Here is a 24,399-nt window from a genome sequence, read left to right on the forward strand (position 1 = left end):
GCTATTATTTCAATTTATATTTTCATTTTAGCTTATTTTCATTTGCTACTTGAGGGTCATTGGGGTAATTCCTATCCTATCCTACAATATATCTGATACATAAAGAGTATATTAATGCATTGTTTTTTTTGCAATTCCTATGATATCTGATGGCAAAACCAAAAAGTATGTGAATTATGCTTCAAATTGAGCTTGGTAAACAACATATTTGAATTCAGCACCCTCAAATTGTGTGAAATAGCCCCTTTACCGACTTTTCCTCAAATTTGCCAACAGGACTTTTTCTGAACGTTTGTTAGCTATCTGCTCTCCCTCTAGCTTCGTTGAGGAAAAAACACTCAGGCTTGCCTGGTGTCCCTTTAAGTCGACGGTGCAGCGCTACCTGGAAGACCGAAGACGACGTTGGGGACATAAAACACCATCGACCGTTTTATTCAGTCTGGTGCAATAGTGCCCTCTAGCGGCTTGTACTTGCCGTCTCCCGCTTAACCTCACTGTTCAAAGACAAACAGCCGGTGAGCAAAGGAGCAGAGCTCTCACACTAAGCAGAGTCTGTCTTCCTGTCTGTAGCCGGAGAAGGTCCCGGCCAGCCGCCAGACCGTGTGTGATATTTTGTGTTTGAGTGTGAGGTGAGAGCAGGTCGCGACTCCTTTAAGAAGTCTACTCGTCTGACCATTGGCCCCTGTGACGCGTTCCTCGGTTCTCGTCGGCGGGGCGTCTCGCGGATATGCTGCACCCTTTAAACCCGCTGAAGGAGCGCGAGCGCAACCTATACTGGACTGAACCGTAATCCACCTGTGTGACGGTGAAGTTCGGTGTGTCATTCCCATGGAATCTACTCCCGGTCGTTTCCTCCATCTACCGAGAGCAGAAAAACGGCGAGCAGCCGAGCGAGCGAATCACGTCTCGCGCCCCTTTCTCCAGACCAACTAATCACGTCGTGCAGTATGATGGTAAGATTCTCGTCTATATTCCTCTGTGTCTGTGTGTGTGTGTGTGTGTGTGTGTGTGTGTGTTTATCCGTCGGTCTCCGCTACTGTCTGCTTTCTGTCCTGTCGCGACAATGTATCACGGGCCTCTCTCGCGCTCCATTAGAATCTCGGCTGGATTTTTGACGTCAGCTCAGCTTCACTGATGTGGCTGCTCGAGCCTAGCTAGCCAGTTAGCATACATCTCTTCTGAAGCCCTGTCCTCTCCCTGTGTGTGTGTGTGTGTGAGTGTGTGTGAAGTCCAAACAGCTGGTAAAATTCTGCTCTGTATCAGCTGTCATAGGCAGCCTTGCTGTGTGGTGTAGGTAATGTTTTCTTTAAAACATTCTGTTTTCTATGAGTGACAAAGCTGATCTGAAGTTTTCTGATTGGTGGATTTAAATTAAGAATTCAAGTGTGTGTGTGTGTGTGTGTGTGTGTGTGTGTGTCTGAGATAGAGCATTTTCTCTTCTATATAGTTGATATCATTCATCTCCATGTAGCCAGGTCCCCCAGATCCTCCAGCCAAGGTCTTCCCGGCTTAAGCAAAAAGGTGACAGAGCCTTTTCTGTTGCTGGCCCTCAGCTGTGCACCCAACTGCCACTTGACATCAGAAATGCCCCTTCAATCACACTATTCAAAATCAGGCTCAAAACGCACTTTTTTACATTGGCCTTCCCTGTGTCTAATTGTCTTACCCTGTTATGTGTGTAATTAAGTGTTGTCTGTTGATGTCGTCTTAGCTCAAATCACTGAACTGTTTGTGTATTTATTTATGTATTATCAATTTTATTTTATCTATTTTATTATTCTTTAGCTAATGCACTATGTACAGCACTTTGGTCAGTGTGAGCTGTGGTTAAATGTGCTCTGAAAAAAAAAAAAGTTGTACGTGCAACTTTATACTTTTTGTCAGTCAGAGCGCTAATCCATCTTTTGGGGTATTTTTTTATTCACAGGTTGTAGTATAAACGGGACAGCCACACACATCGTTACACATTGTGACACGCGCACACGCATGCACGCACACACACACACACACACACACCTGCAAGACCTTCTCATGTGGTGAGATGACAGCAGCAGAGCAGTTAGGTATGTATAGAATAGAATGTATAGAATTCAGCCCACTCCTTATCTCTCCTCCCTCCCTCTCTCTTTCTCTTTAATTATCCCTCCCTCATATATCTCTCTCCTTCCCTCTCTCTCCCCCCCTCCTGTTCTTTTCCTCCCTCCCTCTCTCTCTCCCCCCCTCCTGTTCTTTCCCCCCCCCCTCTCTCTCTCCCACCCTCCTGTTCTTTTCTTCCCCCCTCTCTCTCTCCCACCCTCCTGTTCTTTTCTTCCCCCCCCCTCTCTCTCTCTCTCCACCCTCCTGTTCTTTTCCTCCCCCCCTCCTGTTCTTTTCCTCTCTCTCTCTCTCTCTCCCCCCCTCCTGTTCTTTCCCCCCCCCCCCTCTCTCTCTCTCTCCACCCTCCTGTTCTTTTCCTCCCCCCCTCCTGTTCTTTTCCTCTCTCTCTCTCTCTCCACCCTCCTGTTCTTTTCCTCCCCCCCTCCTGTTCTTTTCCTCTCTCTCTCTCTCTCCACCCTCCTGTTCTTTTCCTCCCTCTCTCTCTCAACTCTCTTTATTCCTTTCACTCTTCATTGTCTCTCTGTCTTCCACATAACACACACACACACACACACACACACTCTCTCTCTCTCTCTCTCTCTCTCACACACACACTCTCTCTCTCTCTCTCTCTCTCACACACACACACACATTTACTCTTCTCTGTCCATCCTTAATGAGGGGTTATATGTTCTCAGGGGTTCTATGTTCCCAGGGTTCTATGTTCTCAGGGGTTCTATGTTCCCAGTGTTCTATGTTCCCAGGGTTCATGATCCTCAGTTCAATATTCTGTCTGAACGTCAGTGTTCCCCAGTACGGACTCCCATACTGTCTTTGAGGGTTCAGGGTTTAGGCCTTAGGGGGCAATGAGATATAGCCGTCTACTCTCAACTTGCCATATGACCTTTGACCTTTGGCAGATATGGAGGTCATGACTCCTTTAATGGAGGCAGCCCAAGAGGACAACTCTGAAGAGGAGGCGGAGCCCAACACTGTGCAGGCCAATGAGGAGCAGCGGATCACGTGAGTGACAGCTAATTAGTCATGCAACTTAAACCTGATTGGCCAAGTGAGAGTCTCCAAAAATGACAACAGAAACATCCTGTTGCAGCCTGGACCATGAAACATAACAAACTGTTCCAGCCAATCACCACTGAGATGCGCGTTTAGGAGAGTTTCAATTGCACATGAGGGAGGAGGAGGAAGTAGCGAGCTAGCTCTCTGTTTTGTTTGAGGGAGGAGGAGGAAGTAGCGAGCTAGCTCTCTGTTTTGTTTGAGGGAGGAGGAGGAAGTAGCGAGCTAGCTCTCTGTTTTGTTTTCAATTGCACATGAGGGAGGGGGAGGAAGTAGCGAGCTAGCTCTCTGTTTTGTTTGAGGGAGGAGGAGGAAGTAGCGAGCTAGCTCTCTGTTTTGTTTGAGGGAGGAGGAGGAAGTAGCGAGCTAGCTCTCTGTTTTGTTTGAGGGAGGAGGAGGAAGTAGCGAGCTAGCTCTCTGTTTTGTTTGAGGGAGGAGGAGGAAGTAGCGAGCTAGCTCTCTGTTTTGTTTGAGGGAGGAGGAGGAAGTAGCGAGCTAGCTCTCTGTTTTGTTTGAACGTCAACAGAAGTTTCCTTAGAGCGCCTTTAAACTGTGTGTAGTAATTCTCTTAAACCTGATTGGCCGATCGCGTCCAGAGGAGGGACAGGAAGAACTGGACAGAAGAGAGTGTGAAATTTATCCACACACACACACACAACACACACACAAACACACACAACACACACACACAAACACACACACACACACACACACACACACACACACACACACACACACACGTGGAGCAGGAGAGTGTGAGGTGGCCACTGTCTCCCCTAAAAACATGATTTAAGACATGAAAAATAGAAGAAATCCCTTTGCACAGCCAACTTGAACAAGGTGCTGGTGGATTGCAGGTTTTAAAGTTTATATATAAAAAGAGGTGGCCACCGCACACTTTGTTTTAGTGATTTTTATTGAGCAACGCGTTTCGCCAGTTGCTTCATCAGGCTCCTTTTTTTAACACGTTTCGCCAGTTGCTTCATAAGGCTCAATTCAAAACTAAGCAAGTGAAATAAAATAAGGTCCCATCCCAACAGGTGATAGGCCACTGATACATCACATGACTCAAGTCATCACATCAAGTCATCACATCAATTAGTCACATAGTCCATTGACTCAGGTCATCAATTAGTAAATCTATCACACAGCTCAACTAGTCATCTCCCCTACTAGAGGCTAAATAGAGATCTTTTTCTATTACTGGTCAACATTTCACAATTTCAGTATCACATTTAGTCATCCTGATATTAGAGTCCATTACATTGTTTACAGTATTCAAATGTCCATATTTGTGTACATATCTGCAATCACATGAATCCATAAAAACACAGATGTTAACAGCAAATATTCAATAGACAGTTACACTTTTAAGCACCATTTAGACAATTCATTACAGTTAACCTTTCTATTAAAAATGTAACTGTAGAAGTAACTGGCGAAACGCGTTGCTCAATAAAAATCACTAAAAAATATAACAGTGAGCGGTGGCCACCTCTTTTTATATATGATTTAAGACATTTTGGGGTCTAATCTCTTCTCTCACACACGCACACACACACACACACACGCACGCACACACACACACACACACACTCACACACACACACACACATTTTGGGGACTAATCGCACACACACACACACACACACACACACTCACACACACATTTTGGGGTCTAATCTCTTCAAATCTCTTAGTTTGTGAAGCATTTTCTAGTTTCTAGCATTTTCAGTTGAGACGGGGCCTGCTGTAGGCTGCCTTGCTATTTGACTCTCCGTGTGTAAAATACAGCAGTAGAACATCTGCAGAACATATCGTATGTTCTATCCGGACTCTCCGTGTGTAAAATATAGCAGTAGAACATCTGCAGAACATATCGTATGTTCTATCCGGACTCTCCGTGTGTAAAATACAGCAGTAGAACATCTGCAGAATGTATCGTATGTTTTATCTAGTTGTGGTTCCCCTGGTTCTCCAGGTTCCTGCAGACTCTGCTCCACCTGCTGAAGGGGAACATTGGTACCGGCCTGCTGGGACTCCCACTAGCTCTCAAGAACGCTGGCATTGTCGTGAGTTACCATAGTAACGCATTACACACACGTGAACTTAAACTGTTTATGCACAACGACACACATACACATACTCTCTCTCTCTCTCTCGCTCTCTCTCTCTCACACACACTCACACACACACACACACACACACACACACACACACTCACACACACACACTCTTTCACACACACACATACACATACTATTTCTCTCTCTCTCACACACACACACACACACACACACTTTCACACACACACACACACACACACACACTCTTTCTCACACACACACACATACTCTTTCTCACACACACACAAACACACACACTCTTTCTCACACACACACACAAACACATACTCTTTCTCTCTCTCACACACACAAACACACACACTCTTTCTCAAACACATGATTGATTGTGTGTGTGTGTGTGTGTCTGTGTGTGCACATGTGTTGTGAACAATACTAAAAAAACACTGTTCACACACTTTGACCCTCTGCGTGTTTTACCACAACGGGGGCCAGACACACACTCACACACACACGCACACACACACACACACACACACACACACACACACACACTCACACATACAGTTGATTTTGTGTGTTTCTATTAAGTTGGCACTGCTGTCTTTGTGTATTTGGTGTGTGCGTGTGAGTCTGTGTTTCGTACTGCTGTGTGTGTGTGTGTGTGTGTGTGTGTGTGTGTCTGTGTCTGTGTCTGTGTCTGTGTGTGTTTGTTTCTCTGCAACTCGGCCTGATATTTGGCACTGATGGTGTGTGTGTGTGTGTGTGTGTGTGTGTGTGTGTGTGTGTGTGTGTTTATTCTCTGCAGCTTGGCCCATTGTGTTTGGTGCTGATGGGGGTGGTGTGTCTACACTGCATGCACATGCTGGTCAACTGCAGTCATCAGTTAAGCGACAGGTATACAGACACACACACACACACACACACTCATAGCATAGAGTGACACTCATTGCACACACACACACACACACACACACACACACACACACACACACACACAATCATAGCATAGCACTGTGCCCATGTGTGTGTGTTGTTCTTACAGGGGTGCACACACACACACACACACACACACACACTCTCATAGTATAAAACTGTGCCCGTGTGTGTGTGTGTGTGTGTGTGTGTGTGTGTGTGTTGCTCTCCCAGGATGAAGCGTCCTCCTCTGGGCTACAGCGACACAGTGGCCATTGCCATGGAGACCAGCTCCTCCAACATGCTCAGGAGAGGAGCCCATTGTGGGAGGTGAGTAACTACTGTAACATCCCTCCATTGAGTCGTGGTTGACGTTGTGTCTTGGACAGCATTGGAAATACTGGTAGGTATTGTATTGCCCATATGCATAGTTGTGTCTTGGAAAGCATTGACGGAGAACACCAAGACTCATGGGTTTGTTTTCTACAGGTGTGACTCCTTTAGGCAGGTACAGATGACTCCTTTAGGCAGATACAGGTGACTCTTTTAGGCAGGTACAGATGACTCCTTTAGGCAGGTACAGGTGTACAGGTGACTCCTTTAGGCAGGTACAGGTGTGACTCCTTTAGGCAGGTACAGATGACTCCTTTAGGCAGGTACAGGTGTACAGGTGACTCCTTTAGGCAGGTACAGGTGTGACTCCTTTAGGCAGGTACAGGTGACTCCTTTAGGCAGGTACAGGTGTGACTCCTTGTTTAGGCAGGTACAGATGACTCCTTTAGGCAGGTACAGGTGTACAGGTGACTCCTTTAGGCAGGTACAGATGTGACTTCTTTAGGCAGGTACAGATGTGACTTCTTTAGGCAGATACAGGTGACTCCTTTAGGCAGGTACAGATGACTCCTTTAGGCAGGTACAGGTGTGACTCCTTTAGGCAGGTACAGATGTACAGGTGACTCCTTTAGGCAGGTTCAGGTGACTCCTTTAGGCAGGTACAGATGACTCCTTTAGGCAGGTACAGGTGTACAGGTGACTCCTTTAGGCAGGTACAGGTGTGACTCCTTTAGGCAGATACAGATGTACAGGTGACTCCTTTAGGCAGGTACAGGTGACTCCTTTAGGCAGGTACGTGTGACTCCTTTAGGCAGGTACAGGTGACTCCTTTAGGCAGGTACAGGTGTGACTCCTTTAGTCAGATACAGGTGACTCCTTTAGGCAGGTACAGGTGTGACTCCTTTAGGCAGATACAGATGTACAGGTGACTCCTTTAGGCAGGTACAGGTGTGACTCCTTTAGGCAGATACAGGTGTGACTCCTTTGTTAGGCAGGTACAGGTAATTCCTTTAGGCAGATACAGGTGACTCCTTTAGGCAGGTACAGGTGTGACCTGTATCTGCTAAAGGAGTCACCTGTACCTGCCTAAAGGAGTCACCTGTACACCTGTACCTGCCTAAAGGAGTCACCTGTACATCTGTATCTGCCTAAAGGAGTCACACCTGTACCTGCCTAAAGGAGTCACCTGTACACCTGTACCTGCCTAAAGGAGTCACCTGTATCTGCCTAAAGGAGTCACCTGTACCTGCCTAAAGGAGTCACCTGTACATCTGTATCTGCCTAAAGGAGTCACACCTGTACCTGCCTAAAGGAGTCACCTGTACACCTGTACCTGCCTAAAGGAGTCACACCTGTACCTGCCTAAACAAGGAGTCACACCTGTACCTGCCTAATAAAGGTGACTCCTTTAGGCAGGTACAGGTGTGACTCCTTTAGGCAGGTACAGATGACTCCTTTATGCAGGTACAGGTGTGACTCCTTTAGGCAGGTACAGGTGACTCCTTTAGGCAGATACAGATGACTCCTTTAGGCAGGTACAGGTGTGACTCCTTTAGGCAGGTACAGGTGTACAGGTGACTCCTTTAGGCAGGTACAGGTGTGACTCCTTTAGGCAGGTACACAGACTGTAAATCAGAGGGGTATTTCACAAAACCTAGATAAGGGATTAAGCTGGGATTTTTTGGTTATCCTGGATGAATTTAGCTTTGACTTGGTTTCACAAAAGAGATGGCACATAAGTTACCATGGGGATTTTTTCTCTGCACCTAGCCTGGTCCCAACCAGGCTAACAGCCAGGCTTAGTTCATTCTAATGGTAATTATGTTGTCTTATTGGTTCAACTAGCTGTCATTCAAATCAGACCTCCGTGTACATTTTTAAGGAGCTTTATTCCATTTATATATTATTTAATAAATGTATTTGCTCGCAAAACACAACCGATTGTTTGCCTACTACCATATGGTTATCATTTTAATTGTGATGACCTTGTAATTATTAATATACTCGTTGTTTGCTTCTTTTGTTGATAGACGTTTAATGAATTGCCTACTGTGGTAGTTGATCAGAAATGGAGGGGCAATTTTTCAATGGTGTTTTCACCGAATTCGGTTATAAAGCCAATATGGTATACAGAGTCGTACATGTGCATCTTTGCAGTGGGAAGCGCTTTCTTAATGATGTCGCGTTCCGAGATAAGGAAGCACTCACACATGGGTGCATACGTAGATTTGCATTTAGTTGGTCCACCACACCTACTCCCACTGATTTACAGAAATAGCCATGATTCTCCATTCAAAAATGGAAAACTTCACTTCATTGTTAGTCTATATCAAAAGCGGCTGTTCACTTTGTGTAAATGTCGCTATTTGACTTATCTTTTTTATTTAAACCCTGAGTTCTTTGGGGGAGAAACGAGAACGCGCACACATCCTGAATTACTTACACCTGGCTTGTCCAAGTCGCTCCTACTCATCCTGGATTGGCGTTAGTGAAACGAGTTGAGATAGGATGACCAGACAACGCCATGTCAAACCTCCACCACACCATCACTTATCTGTGAAATACCTCTCTGGACATATAACCCTTCATTCTCGTGTGTGTGTGTGTGTGCACTTATGTGTGTGTGTGTGCGTGCGTGTGTGTGTGTATGTGTGTGCGTGCGTGTGTGTGTTTAGGTTGCTGGTGAGCTTCTTCCTGGTTTTAACACAGCTGGGATTCTGCAGTGTTTACTTTGTCTTTCTCGCAGAAAACATCAAACAGGTATACAGAGACACGCACGCACGCACACACACACACACACACTCACTCACATACACATAACCTTACAAACACACTCTCATAGCGTCTACTCCAGTGGTGGGCAAACTTTTTTGCTCAAGGGCCACATTGGGTTTTGAAAATTGGCCGGCGGGCCGCACAACAACATCCCCCCCCCCCCCACGACACACACACATAAAAAAATACATTTTTTATAGCCTATAATTTAGTATGAAAAGTATTTGCTTTAAAATATGAATTGCTTAAAAATACTGCAATACTGCTAATTTTATGCAGTTTAACAAATGTATAAATTGTGCACTGTCGCTTTAAGACAGTCGCTTTAATTCACGTTTATTTCTCAATGATCTTCTGCCTGCTCCGCTATGGCTAGTGCTACCGCTGGGCCCTCTCACAGTTTTTAAATGGTCAGTAGTGGGAACTACTGTTGCCTTCATGATTTCCTTTTAAAACTTTCTTATAAGAAGGAGATATCAATTATCAACAATCACAAGCCAGCTGGAACCTGCGGCTCTCTCTCCCTCTCGTGAGTGCAGACGCGTTCCCAATTAAATGGATCACATAATGTTCACGTTAGATCTGCTGCAAAGGAGATAACTAAGAGTTAACTTAGTTTAACATGATGTCTATTTAACATGATGTTTTGACATTGGGATCAATGTGGAGAGGTGGGCAGTAATGATTTAGCTCTGTTGTGTGTGTTGTGTGTTGTGTGTGTTGTGTGTGTTGTGTGTGTTGTGTGTGTGTGTTGTGTGTGTGTGTTGTTTGTGTTGTGTGTGTTGTGTGTGTGTTGTGTGTGTTGTGTGTGTTGTGTGTGTGTTGTGTGTGTTGTGTGTTGTGTGTGTTGTGTGTGTTGTGTGTGTTGTGTGTGTGTGTGTTGTGTGTGTGTGTTGTGTGTGTTGTGTGTGCTGTGTGTGTTGTGTGTGTGTGTTGTGTGTGTGTGTTGTGTGTGTGTGTTGTGTGTGTTGTGTGTGTGTGTGTTGTGTGTGTGTGTTGTGTGTGTTGTGTGTGTGTTGTGTGTGTTTCCCCACTGTAATCTTCACCAAACAGTACCGCAATTGCAGATGCAGACAGGCAATCACTCCTTGTTTTTTTAGCTGATGGTTCAAGTTCATTTGATGCAGCTGCATCTTCTAGGTCTCTCTCGTCATCGCTATCGGGCAGATGGAATTACTTGATTTATTTGCTGTAGTTTGAAGCCGTCGTTTATGGCCAGTTGTAATGTGTGGGCGAAACAAGGCTGAGAGTCCCAGTCAAGGCCAGTGTTGGCTAGAACCATATTGCTGGCGTTGTCATGCACGCAGGCGGAGCCCACGGACACTTTCCCTCCAAGAGCCCACGGATCTGGCGCGTTTGTGAGCACAATTGACAGGTTTTCAGCCGTATGCCGTTCTGACATGGCACTGTGCACCTCCCAGTTATGTATGAAGTGAGCAGTGATTGTGAGATAGGACTCGGTTGTCAGCGCTGTCCACGAATCTGTCGTCAGTGACACTTTATTGGCATTTGCTAATTGGGTGCGTAGATCGCTTGCACCATCATCATGCAATTTTTCCAGTCTAGATAACGTCTGCTCTCTCAGTAACTCTAAGGTCTCCTCTGCACTGTAGCTTGAATGTCACTTTGGTTAAAAGTGTCTGATAATGTAACGTAAATGTAATATGTCTGTGTGTGTGCTTGTGTAGGTGGTGGAGGGTAACCGTGGTAACGGCGAGGAGGGGATTGATGTGCGTCTGTATATGCTCTTCCTTCTGCCGCTCCTGGTGATGATGTCATTCATCAGAGACCTGAGGAACATGGCCGTCCTCTCAGCCCTCGCCAACACCGCCATGGCCATCAGCCTCATCTTCATCTTCACCTTCATCACCTCCGTAAGTGTGTGTGTGTGTGTGTGTGTGTGTGTGTGTGTGTGTGTGTGTGCCAACACCGCCATGGCCATCAGCCTCATCTTCATCTCCACCTTCATCACCTCCGTAAGTGTGTGTGTGTGTGTGTGTGTGTGTGTGTGTGTGTGTGTGTGCCAACACCGCCATGGCCATCAGCCTCATCTTCATCTTCACCTTCATCACCTCCGTAAGTGTGTGTGTGTGTGTGTGTGTGTGTGTGTGTGTGTGTGTGTGTGCCAACACCGCCATGGCCATCAGCCTCATCTTCATCTTCACCTTCATCACCTCCGTAAGTGTGTGTGTGTGTGTGTGTGTGTGTGCAAACACCGCCATGGCCATCAGCCTCATCTTCATCTTCACCTTCATCACCTCCGTAAGTGTGTGTGTGTGTGTGTGTGTGTGTGTGTGTGTGTGCAAACAACGCCATGGCCATCAGCCTCATCTTCATCTTCACCTTCATCACCTCCGTAAGTGTGTGTGTGTGTGTGTGTGTGTGTGTGTGTGTGTGTGTGTGTGCAAACACCGCCATGGCCATCAGCCTCATCTTCATCTTCACCTTCATCACCTCCGTAAGTGTGTGTGTGTGTGTGTGTGTGTGTGTGTGTGTGTGTGTGCAAACACCGCCATGGCCATCAGCCTCATCTTCATCTTCACCTTCATCACCTCCGTAAGTGTGTGTGTGTGTGTGTGTGTGTGTGTGTGTGTGTGTGTGCAAACACCGCCATGGCCATCAGCCTCATCTTCATCTTCATCACCTCCGTAAGTGTGTGTGTGTGTGTGTGTGTGTGTGTGTGTGTGTGTGTGTGTGTGCAAACACCGCCATGGCCATCAGCCTCATCTTTATCACCTCCGTAAGTGTGTGTGTGTGTGTTTAGGATGTTGGTGATCATGTGTGTGTGTGTGTGTGTGTTTGTGTTTAGGATGTTGGTGATCATGTGTGTGTGTGTTTAGGATGTTGGTGATCCAGGGCGGTTGCCCTTTGTGTCCAGCTGGAGGAAGTTCCCCTTCTTTTTTGGCACAGCCATCTTCGCCTTCGAGGGCATTGGAGTGGTGAGTGTGTGTGTGTGTGTGTGTGTGTGTGTGTGTGTGTGTTAATACAGTGGGAGTGTAGGTGCCTCCACTGGAGAATCGTGTGTGTGTGTTTTTGTTTTTGTGCGCGCGTGCGTGAGTGTGCTGATGCTTACACTTAAGAATCAGCTGGAGGAACTGCTGTAATGTGTGTGTCCATCCAGACACGCATCCAGATACAGTTAGCTAACATAAACACTAGATGTAGCTTAAAGTAGAGGGGTGCACTACATGGGCTAGTGGACAGTGTAAGCAATATTTCGAGCTCTTTCGAGCCCCCATGTTATGGCCTGTGTGTGTGTGTGTGTGTGTGTGTGTGTGTGTGTGTGTGTGTGTGTGTGTGTGTGTGTGGTGTTACGGCCTGGCTCAGAGGCCATAACCAGAATAGAGGAGGACAAGTGTAGAAGGGATCAACTTTACTTATTTATTTTACAAAAACTAATCACAATGAGCGAGAATGTCCATGTCAGTGTATGAAGGAGTGAGTATGCCAACGAAGTGCGTGAGTGCGATATGGACTGAGAAGTGAAATGCGTGGATGCCAAAATAAACAGACAAAGAAAAACTCGGCCGTCCAAAAAATCAAATCGCCCCGCATCCTTCTTCCTTGAGCTTCCTCCCCAGCATACCACTGCATAGAAGAGGACGCTGGCAACAACAGACTGGTAGAACATCCTGAGGAGCTTGCTGCACACATTGAAGGAGCGCAGCCTCCTCAGGAAGTACAGCCTGCTTTGCCCTTTCTTGTAGAGTGCGTCGGTGTTGGCTGACCAGTCCAGTTTATTGTCAAGGTGGAGCCCAAGGTACTTGTAGGTGCTTACCACCTCGACATTGACCCCATCAATGGAGACTGGTAGCAGAGTGGGCTTAGACCTGCGGAAATCCACCACCATCTCCTTGGTCTTTGAAGTGTTGAGTTGAAGGTGATTGAGTTTGCACCATTGCACAAAGTCCTCCACCAGGCTCCTGTACTCCTCCTCCTGCCCGTTCCTGATACACCCCACAATTGCAGTATCATCAGAAAACTTCTGCATGTGGCATGACTCAGTGTTGTAGCAGAAGTCAGATGTGTACAGGGTGAACAGGACTGGAGAGAGCACAGTTCCCTGTGGCGCTCTGGTGCTTCTGATCACAGTGTCAGAGAGACAGTTCTTCAGTCTGACGAACTGTGGTCGCTCAGTCAGGTAATCTATAATCCAGGTTAACAGGTGAGCGTCCACACCCATCTGCAAGAGCTTGTCTCCCAGTCTGAGGGGTTGGATGGTGTTAAAAGCACTTGAGAAATCAAAGAACATGATTCTCACAGCACTTTTCCCCTTGTCCAGGTGAGAATGTGTCCTGTGTAGAAGTTAAGTGATGGCATCGTCCATGCCCACTTTCTCCTGGTATGCAAACTGTAACGGGTCTAGTGCATGGCGTACCTGGGGTCTGAGCATACCTAAGACCAATCGCTCCATTGTCTTCATCACATGTGATGTTAGAGCGACAGGTCTGTAGTCATTAAGCTCACTAGGATGTGGCTTTTTAGGGACAGGGGTGAGACATGATGTCTTCCACAGTGTTGGAACTTGTCCAAGGCGTAGACTCAGATTGAAGATGTGCTTCAGTGGCTCCCCTAGTTCAGCAGCACAGGCCTTGAGTAGCCTTGGACACAGTCTGTCAGGCCCAGCTGCCTTACCCGTGTGCAGTTTCTTTAGTTGGACTGTCACTTGATCTGTTGTAATGGTGAGGGGTGTAAGAGGAGGGGAGGGGGAGGGGTGCATCTGGGATCTGTGTGTCTGATGGCTGTTGACTGAGGTCGTTGTCACCTTATTGTTTGTGATCGCCATGTGGGGGAGGGGTGCAATATCCAGTGATGGTGGGGGTACGATATCCTGTGATGTGGAGGTGAGTGTTGCACTGGTATTGTGGGGGTGGGGGCTGGGGGCTGGGGCTGGGGGATGACCACCTCCTTGATGTCCCTGTCAAGGCTGCCAGAGTCGTGGACACCTCAACAGGCACAGGCAAGGAGGCGTCAGGCGAGGGCAGGGCGTGAGGGGATGGTGGTTTAGGTCGTTGGGCGTGAGGTGGTGATGGTTTAGGTCGTTGGGTGTCACCGGGATGCAGAGCTGGAGAGACTGGGAAGCTGGGAGGTGGGGGTTGGGCAGGCACGCAAACAAGAGCCGTGTCTGAGTCAGCCGGGGGTGGAGGACAGACCACTCCCATTGGAGCTGGAGCAGGGCAGTCAAACCTGTTGTAGAAGTGGTTCAACTGGTTCGCCCTGTCCAGGTCCCCCTCCACAGAGCTGCTGCTCTTCTTCAGGCCAGTGATGACCATCATGCAGTCCCATGTCTCCTTCAAGTTGTTTTCCTGCAGCTTCTGTTCCACCTTCCTTCTGTAGTCCTCCTTAGCCTCCTTCAGCTTGACTTTGAGTTCCACTTGCACGCGCCTCAGCTCTGCCATGTCCCCCTCTCTGTACGCCATGTTTTTCCTGTTAAGAAGGGTCTTGACATTGCTGCTTATCCAAGGCTTGTTATTGGGAAAGCAGCGTACAGTTCTGGTGGGAACAACAATGTCCATACAGAAGTTAAGGTAGTCAGTTGTGCACTGTGTGACCTCCTCTAAGTCCTCTCCATTCTGTAACACACTCCAGTCAGTGCACTCAAAGCAGTCTCTCAGAGCCTCATCCGCTTCAGGTGTCCACTTTCTGAAGGTGCGTGGGGCAACTGGTAGCCTCTGTACTTTGGGCTTGTACATTGGCTGGAGATGAATGAGGTTGTGGTCTGACTTTCCCAGCGGAACCTTTATGCACCGGCCAGTTAGCACCTACAGGTGCGCTGGCCACGCCCACACCGCCAATACCTGCAATGAGAGAGACAACCAGCAGAACAAGCGCAAGCAGACGGACCGAGCAGGAACGTCACAATACACAGCAAAAGGCTTCAACAGTATACTTTACACAACAACCTGCTAATGCGCTAACTGGCATCTATTTGAAATGTAATCAGCAAAGTTGTGAAAACTTTGTTTCATGGTGTGTTCCGTACAACATAATGACATGACAAACATACCTCTGCATTGATATTCTGGAACTTTCTAAAAGGCTACGGAACCATCTCCGCACGTTATCGCTAATTAAGCTGCTCTGGCAGGGGGTAGCCTTTGTTAGTTGCTGTTAAAATGCCTACTAATGCTGGGAATCGAAACACTTCGACACCGGCATATTTAACATGTTTAAAACTATTGCGTGTTATGGGGGAAGAAATCGAAATTGAGCAGAGTCCCTCATTGTAAGATTAGGCTACTTGCAAATGCTGTTGTCCATGACCTGGCAGTTCCATGGCAAGCCGCCTACACTGGATAAACATGAAAGCAGAGCTTACCATTGTGCCTGCATCCACGGCAAGCCTTACATTTATTGTGCATAGAAGCAATGAGATATTGATAGTAAATTCAATATAGCAGTTCAATTTCATGTTCAAATTTGTATTATGAATCAAAAAAAGCGATTCATGCTTTAGAGCATTTTATTGTAAAACAAAGTACAGTTTTGGCAACGGCACCGTTTTAAAAGTATCGATTTAGCACCGGTATCGGATAAAGCCCAAACGATGCCCAACCTTATCTAGAGTGGTGTAAAAGTGTTTGCCCCTTCCTGATCTCTTATTGTCCCCTTCCTGATCTCTTCCTGACTTCTTATTGCCCCCTTCCTGATCTCTTCCTGATCTCTTCCTGATCTCTTATTGCCCCCTTCCTGATCTCTTATTGCCCCCTTCCCGATCTCTTATTGCCCCCTTCCTGATCTCTTATTGCCCCCTTCCTGATCTCTTATTGCCCCCTTCCTGACTTCTTATTGCCCCCTTCCTGATCTCTTATTGTGTTGCATGTTTGTTACACTTAAGTGTTAGTACAGAGTGTTTCCTATTGAAGTGATTTCTTGATTGAGAACAGGTGTGGCAGTAATCAGGCCTGAGTGTGGCTAGAGAAATTTAACTCGGGAAAAACACTTTCACACCACTGTATGTGTATGTACAGTATAATGTGTGTGTGTTGGGGCGTGCATATAATGTGTTTGTGTGTGTAATGTGTGTATAATAGGTGTGTGCGTGTGTGTGTGTGTGTAATGTGTTTGTGTATGTGTGAATAATGTGTTTGTGTGTGTAATGTTTGTACAATCGGTGTGTGTGTGAATAATGTGTGTGTGTAATGTGTGTATGTGTTTGTGTGTGTAATGTGTGTATAATCAGTGTGTATGTATGTAATGTGTTTGTGTGTATAATGTGTGTAGGTGCTGCCGCTGGAGAACCAGATGAAGGAACCAGCTCGGTTTCCTCAGGCGCTAAATGTTGGGATGGGTGTGGTCATTGTGCTCTACGTTTCCTTGGCAACCCTGGGATACCTTCACTTTGGTGATGACATCAAAGGAAGCATCACACTCAACCTGCCACACGATAGCTGGTACACACACCCACACACACACACTCAACCTGCCACACGATAGCTGGTACACACACACAAACACACACACACACACACACACTCAACCTGCCACACGATAGCTGGTACACACACACATACACACACACACTCAACCTGCCACACGATAGCTGGTACACACACACACACACACACACACTCAACCTGCCACACGATAGCTGGTACACACACACACTCAACCTGCCACACGATAGCTGGTACACACACACACACACACACACACACACTCAATCTGCTACATGATAGTTGGTACACACACACCCACACAATCAACCTGCCACACGATAGCTGGTACACACACACCCACACACACACACTCAACCTGCCACATGATAGCTGGTACACACACACACTCATCTGTTGCACGATAGCTGGTACACACACATACCCACACACACACTCAACCTGCTATATTATAGTTGATACACACACACACACACACACACACACACACACACATACTCAACCTCCTATACAATAGTTGGTACACATGCACGCACACACACAAACTTTCAACCTGTCGCACGATAGCTGGTAGATTCTCAACCTTTTCCATGGCAGACCTTAAAAACATGCAAGGACACACACACACACACACACACACACACACACACACACACACACACATACATTCACCAAAGAAGGGAGAGATGGTACACACAAACACACACACAGACACACGAATGCACACACTCTACCCCTCAATATCATCAGTAAATACAAGGCATACTAATCTGTGTGTGTGTGTGTGTGTGTGTGTGTGTGTGTGTGTGTGTGTGTGTGTGTGTGTGTGTGTGTGTGTGTGTGTGTGTGTGTGTGCGTGCGCGCAGGACCAACCAGCTGGTGAAGGTGCTGTACTCTCTCGGGGTGTGTGTGAGCTTCGTCGTGCAGTTCTTTGTCCCTGCAGACATCCTGCTCCCGCCCATCCTGGCCCGCGTGACGGACAGCTGGAAGCGGCCAATCGAGCTGCTCCTCAGGGCTCTGCTCGTCTGCCTGACCTGTGAGTAGCCCAGAGACCAGATGGTGCACCAACTCCTCATAGGCAGTTAGGGTTAGGGTTAATACTAACCCCAGCATCGGACACAGTGTATCCTGTCTAACCTCATAGGCAGCACCGGACACAGTGCATCCTATCTAACCTCATAGGCAGCATCGGACACAGTGCATCCTATCTAACAGCGTTCAGGGGGGTCCTAAACAAGCTGGTCATTTGGCTATAGGGGCAGCCGTGGCCTACTGGTTAGGGCTTCGGGCTTGTAACCGAAGGGTTGCCGGTTTACCGATTTCCGAAAATGTGGAGTAGGAAAATGTGGGTGGGGGAAGTGGTTGAGCACTGCTCTCCCATGCCCACATCCACGACTGAAGTGCCCTTGAGCAAGGCACCTAACCCCTCACTGTTCTCTGAGTTCTCTGAGCACCGCTGTTGATGCAGGCAGCTCACTGCGCCGGGATTAGTGTGTGCTTCACCTCACTGTGTGTTCACTGTGTGCTGAGTGTGTTTCACTAATTCACGAATTGGGATAAATGCAGAGACCAAATTTCCCTCACGGGATCAAAAGAGTATATATACTTATACTTACTTATACTTATCTTACTTGTGCCTGTCACAGACGTGAGGAGTTCTGTGAAGCTCGGGGCACAACAAGGAAAATCAAAATGAATCCAGGGAAAAAAAAGCATAACATCATTTTTTTCAGAGGGAAATCAATGTAACTTGACATATATTTTATACATCCCCAGCCATGTGCAATGCAATAGTCATCGAATAGTCATATGCAATAGTCATTGAATAGTAATATACAATAGTCATATGCAATAGTCATATGCAATAGTCATCGAATTCCCCCATGTCAGTTGGCATATCGCGTATGCATATGTCAGATAGCATGACAGCATGGCTATAGCCTATTTTTTTAATGGGGAAATTATTTAGCCTAAATCAAAGATATAGTTTTGCATTTGCCTGAAGTGTAGCCTAGATATTATGTTTGTTTCAATATTTGACAGATATTTGACATTCTTTTAATATATTTTATTTAATTCAATGTATTTAGATATTGTTAAAATGTTGTAAATACGTGTAGTTAATTTTAAGGGCAAAGTTAGTTGTAAATCATTGTACGGTATTTTCCGGACTATAAGTCGCTCTGGAGTATAAGTTGCTCCGGAGTATAAGTCTCATCAGTCAAAAAATGTGTCATGAAGAGGAAAAAAACATACATAAGTCGCACTGGACTATAAGTCGCATTTATTTAGACATTTATTTCACAAAATCCAAAACCAAGAACCAACATTTAATCTGGAAAGGCAAGTTATTCAACTACACAATAGCACACAGAACAACAGGCTGAATAGGTGTCCGGTAGGTATGTTAATGCAACACAGTTATTCAGCAACACTATTCAGCTTGAAGTTGGTTAGCTTGGTGACAAGGAAATTAAAATGTCCTGGCTGCAGTTTGTTGAGATGATGTCTCCTTTATGCCAGATGAGGAATATTAACAATGACTAGACGTTTGTTTGCTTACTGCCGTTGTCCTTTGCTGTGTAATTTGTTAGCTAGATGCTAGCGAATAGCGAAATGCTAATGGTTGGCTGTGTTGAACATAAGTAAGTATAAGTATATATACTCATCCCGTGAGGGAAATTTGGTCTCTGCATTTATCCCAATCCGTGAATTAGTAAAACACACTCAGCACACAGTGAGGTGAAGCACACACTAATCCGGAGCAGTGAGCTGCCTGCTACAGCGGCGCTCGGGAAGCAGTGAGGGGTTAGGTTCCTTGCATGGGAGAGCAGTGCTCAACCACTTCCCGCACCCACATTTTTTCCTACTGGTCGGGGATTGAACCGGCAACCCTTCATTTACAAGCCCGATGCCCTAACCAGTAGGCCACAGCTGCCCCGCATGGGAAGTGCCTGGGAAGCTGAATAGGCTAAATTAACATAACAAGCCAGCGAGTCACAAGCCTAGAGCGCCCTCTCGTGGCTGTAGACGCTAATGGTATGGTTCGTGCAGAGATTCATGTCTGCCAGCAGGAATTAACATTTAACAACATGTTTAATTATATATATTTTGTCGCACCTGACTATAAGTCGCTAGCCAAACTATGAAAAAAGGTGCGACTTATAATCCAGAAAATATGGTAATTGTCTGTTAATTTCTTTGGTCTTTACCATGTGTTCGGGTAACTTCCCTGCTGAAAAAAACAGCCTGACCAGCTAAAGGTGGTTTGCTGGTTGACCAGCTTGTTTGACCACCATATGATGGTTGACCTGCTAGACCAGCAAAACTCTTGCGAAAACATACCTTCAGCTGGTTTTCCCAGGTAATTCAGCTGGTTTTGCTTGTCGTACCACCTCAAGCTGGTCATTTTAGCTGGTGTTGCTGGTCTATAGTGCTGGTTTAACTGGCCATGCCAGCTTATGTTGGTCATTCTAGCAAACCAGCATGACCAGCTTGACAGGCTGGTCACCAGCATGACTATCATGTACCAGCTGTATCCCACAAGACAGGCTGGTCAAACCAGCATGACCAGCTTCCTCAGATGGTCACGCCAGCATATCCAGCTGGTGGCCCAACCAGCTACACCAGCAAAGACCAGCAAGAGCTGGAAGAAAACCAGCAAAGACCAGCTAAATCCAGCTACCTGCATAAGCAGGGTTTCAGCAGAGTTATCCCTACCCTACTGAAAAAACCAGCCTGACCAGCTAAAGGTGGTTTGCTGGTTGACCAGCTTGTTGACCAGCTTGTTTGACCACCCTATGATGGTTGACCAGCTAGACCAGCAAATCTCTTGCGAAAACATACCTTCAGCTGGTTTACCCACCTAACGATGGTAATTCAGCTGGTTTTGCTTGTCGTACCACCTCAAGCTGGTCATTTTAGCTGGTGTTGCTGGTCTACACTGCTGGTTTAACTGGCCGTGCCAGCTTATGTTGGTCAAGCCAGCATGACCATCTTACACAAACAATGTCAAGCTTGGCAGGCTGGTCACCAGCATGACCATCTTGCACCAGCTGTTTCCCACAAGACAGGCTGGTCAAACCAGCATGACCAGCTTCCTCAGATGGTCACCCCAGCACATCCAGCTGGTGGCCCAACCAGCTACACCAGCAAAGACCAGCAAGAGCTGGAAGAAAACCAGCAAAGACCAGCTAAAACCAGCTACCAGCATAAGCTGGTTTCTAGCTGTTTTTTTCAGCAGGGTACTGAAAAAACCAGCCTGACCAGCTAAAGGTGGTTTGCTGGTTGACCAGCTTGTTGACCAGCTTGTTTGACCACCCTATGATGGTTGACCAGCTAGACCAGCAAATCTCTTGCGAAAACATACCTTCAGCTGGTTTACCCACCTAACGATGGTAATTCAGCTGGTTTTGCTTGTCGTACCACCTCAAGCTGGTCATTTTAGCTGGTGTTGCTGGTCTACACTGCTGGTTTAACTGGCCGTGCCAGCTTATGTTGGTCAAGCCAGCATGACCATCTTACACAAACAATGTCAAGCTTGGCAGGCTGGTCACCAGCATGACCATCTTGCACCAGCTGTTTCCCACAAGACAGGCTGGTCAAACCAGCATGACCAGCTTCCTCAGATGGTCACCCCAGCACATCCAGCTGGTGGCCCAACCAGCTACACCAGCAAAGACCAGCAAGAGCTGGAAGAAAACCAGCAAAGACCAGCTAAAACCAGCTACCTGCATAAGCAGGGTTTCAGCAGAGTTATAAACCCTGCTGAAAAAAACAGCTAGAAACCAGCTTATGCTGGTAGCTGGGTTTAGCTGGTTTTAGCTGGTCTTTGTCAAGCTGGTTTGCTAGAATGACCAACATAAGCTGGCACGGCCAGTTAAACCAGCAGTGTAGACCAGCAACACCAGCTAAAATGACCAGCTTGAGGTGGTACGACAAGGAAAACCATCTGAATTACCATCATAAGCTGGGTAAACCAGCTGAAGGTATGTTTTCGCAAGAGATTTGCTGGTCTAGCAGGTCAACCATCATAGGGTGGTCAAACAAGCTGGTTAACCAGCAAACCACCTTTAGCTTAACATCCCTGTGAGTGTGTGTGTGTGTGTGTATATAATGTGTGTGTGTGTATAATGTGTGTGTGTGTATAATGTGTGTATAATGTGTGTGTGTGTATAATGTGTGTATAATGTGTGTGTGTATAATGTGTGTATAATGTGTGTATAATGTGTGTGTGTGTGTGTGTATAATGTGTGTGTGTATAATGTGTGTATAATGTGTGTGTATAATGTGTGTGTGTGTATAATGTGTGTGTATAATGTGTGTATAATGTGTGTGTGTGCAGGTGTGATGGCGGTGCTGGTTCCCCGGCTGGACGTGGTCATTTCTCTGGTGGGGGCTTTCAGCAGCTCTGCGTTGGCGCTGGTGTTCCCACCACTGGTGGAGCTGCTGCTTCTGTCGTCCGCCTCATCGTCCGCCTCTCCCTCGCTCTCTCTCCATCCCTCGCTCTCTCCCTCCCTCCCTCTCTCCGTCCTGGCCAAAGATCTGACCATCGTGCTGATTGGCATTCTGGGGTTCCTCACCGGAACCTACGCCACCTTGGAGGAGATCATCGCCCCTGGCGACCAGACCCTTCACAACGATAATGCCACCTGGACAACGCCCACCCCTACTGGCCTGTCCACTGCCACCCCCACACACTGAACACACACACACACACTGAACACACACACACACACTGAACACACACACACACACACACTGAACACACACACACACTGAACACACACACACACACTGAACACACACACACACACACTGAACACCCCCACACACTGAACAACACACACACACTGAACACACACACACACTGAACAACACCCCCACACACACGCACACACATTGACCAAAACACACACATACTGATCAAAACAACTGTGTGCAAACAAATACACACAATGACCAAACTGTAGACACACACACACACACACACACACAGAGGGACCATACAGTGCCACACCCTGTGAAATGAAAATGGGTGTACAGTATGTTTTGGATTTGACCTTGCTTACATTCCAGACCACCAGGTGTTTACATGGGCTACTTTCATGGACCCTAACACACACACACACACACACACACACACAGCTGTCCTGTTGGTCACGGGTTACTTTCATGGACCCTAACACACACACACACACACACACACACTCATCAGGTATGTGTTTACATGGACAGCTTTCATGGACCCTAACACACACACACACACTCATCAGGTATGTGTTTACATGGACTCTTTGAGGCACACACACACATGGAATGTTGGGCGTCAGGCCTCCGAGTGTTAACACTACTAGAATTTGAATAATAAATTGTTAATAAATGAATTTTCAATCTTTAAATACCTCATCACTCTTATCTCTCTCGCTCTCTCTCTTGCTGAATCACAAAGTGCCCTGAGGACTCAGACTTAACTGATCTCAGGTGATGAGTGAGTGAGTGTGTGTGTGTGTGTGAGGCCACATGGGCTTAGATGGGTATAACTGGGATTGGGACAGCACTTCACGACATCACAGGTTACCTTGGCGATGTTTAATAACAAAGATGTTGCTGACACTTGCACCATGCACGTGTGTCGTGCTGTTGTTTACCTTTGTAATTTCCGGATTTCCCATGGTCTCCCTTTGGTGAAGCCTGCACCGATGCACACACACACACACACTGAGCAACACACACACACACTTCCGGATTCCCCATGGTCTCCCTTTGGTGAAGTGTGCACTGATGCAGACTCACGGAAAGGGTTCAGTTAGAGTACCTCACACCCTGAAAGGGCTCAGTTAGTGTGTACTCAAACCCTCACACCCTTTGAAATGCGACTTTGCGACAGCCCTAAGCCCTTATGAATGCGACTTTGGGACAGCCCTTACGAATGCGACTTTGGGACAGCCCTTACGAATTTAAAATGCGACTTTGGGATAGCCCTAAGCCCTTACGAATGCGACTTTGGGACAGCCCTAAGCCCTTACGAATGCGACTTGGGACAGCCCTAAGCCCTTATTGAAATGTAACTTTGGGACAGCCCTTACGAATTCTGCGATAACGCGCACCAAAGTCTGTGAGCCTGTGAGTCCGGACTTCTCTCTCAGACTATCGATGTAAATGTCTGTGGTGATAATTTTATTTCTAACATTATTCTGTCCTTGCATTTTAAATGATCGCATTACATTTAGAGGGACTAGTTTCTCAGCAGCGGTTGAATTTTACTTGCTCCGGTTAGTAGTACTGCGCCGAAAAGTAAACAGAGAAGCGCACTCCAATCGGGACACCTAGTAGTAGCCTAGGTAATATCAGTCCGCCGCTGCCGTTGCTTATACAAGGATACAAGGAAGTTTATTGTCACATGCATATAGTTACTGGAAGTAAGAAATGCAGTGAAATTATGTCTGGTGTCAGCCTATTTGTGCATTTATGGAAACAATGAGAGTGACATTTGTGAACGTAGCCTTACTACCAACTTCAGGGAACAAAGTATAACTATTGCAATGCGATGCAAGGGTAGTTTTATTTCTAACACTAAACACAGACATCAACATCGATAGTTTGGCATTATAATTTATTTGCCTTGGGTGTACTGTGGAGTGGGTAAGACTGTTTTTAGTGGCTGGCTAACAGATACTGATGACTTGCGCTAGCCTAGCACCTGCGAACTCTGCAACTAGAAGGTCTGGATGAAACGTGTTGAA

General features: G+C 46.6%; 1 protein-coding gene across 2 annotated transcripts; it reads left to right on the forward strand.

Moving 5' to 3' along the window:
- The first annotated feature begins 539 nt into the window (after positions 1 to 539).
- On the forward strand, positions 540 to 23,010 carry slc36a4 (solute carrier family 36 member 4). 2 transcript variants are annotated; one of them, XM_076283030.1, is made up of 12 exons: positions 540 to 953; positions 1,928 to 2,063; positions 2,997 to 3,099; positions 5,132 to 5,222; positions 6,043 to 6,131; positions 6,384 to 6,479; positions 9,158 to 9,242; positions 10,946 to 11,131; positions 12,098 to 12,196; positions 16,482 to 16,651; positions 17,521 to 17,690; positions 21,999 to 23,010. In XM_076283030.1, exons 2-12 carry the CDS (start codon positions 2,042 to 2,044, stop codon positions 22,355 to 22,357), a joined length of 1,470 nt encoding a protein of 489 aa, XP_076139145.1. In that variant the 5' UTR covers positions 540 to 953; positions 1,928 to 2,041; the 3' UTR covers positions 22,358 to 23,010. The 2 variants fall into 2 exon arrangements, with proteins under 2 accessions (XP_076139145.1, XP_076139146.1); XM_076283031.1 differs by lacking the exons at positions 540 to 953; positions 1,928 to 2,063; positions 2,997 to 3,099; ... (3 more) ...; positions 9,158 to 9,242; positions 10,946 to 11,131 and adding an exon at positions 11,196 to 11,813.
- Positions 23,011 to 24,399: the final 1,389 nt, after the last annotated feature.

This window comes from Alosa pseudoharengus, unplaced genomic scaffold (assembly GCF_046254945.1).
Source record: "Alosa pseudoharengus isolate Yale_2024_CS ecotype anadromous, Long Island Sound unplaced genomic scaffold, YU_APseudo_1.1 YU_APseudo_1.1_scf_13, whole genome shotgun sequence".
NCBI lineage: Eukaryota > Metazoa > Chordata > Actinopteri > Clupeiformes > Clupeidae > Alosa > Alosa pseudoharengus.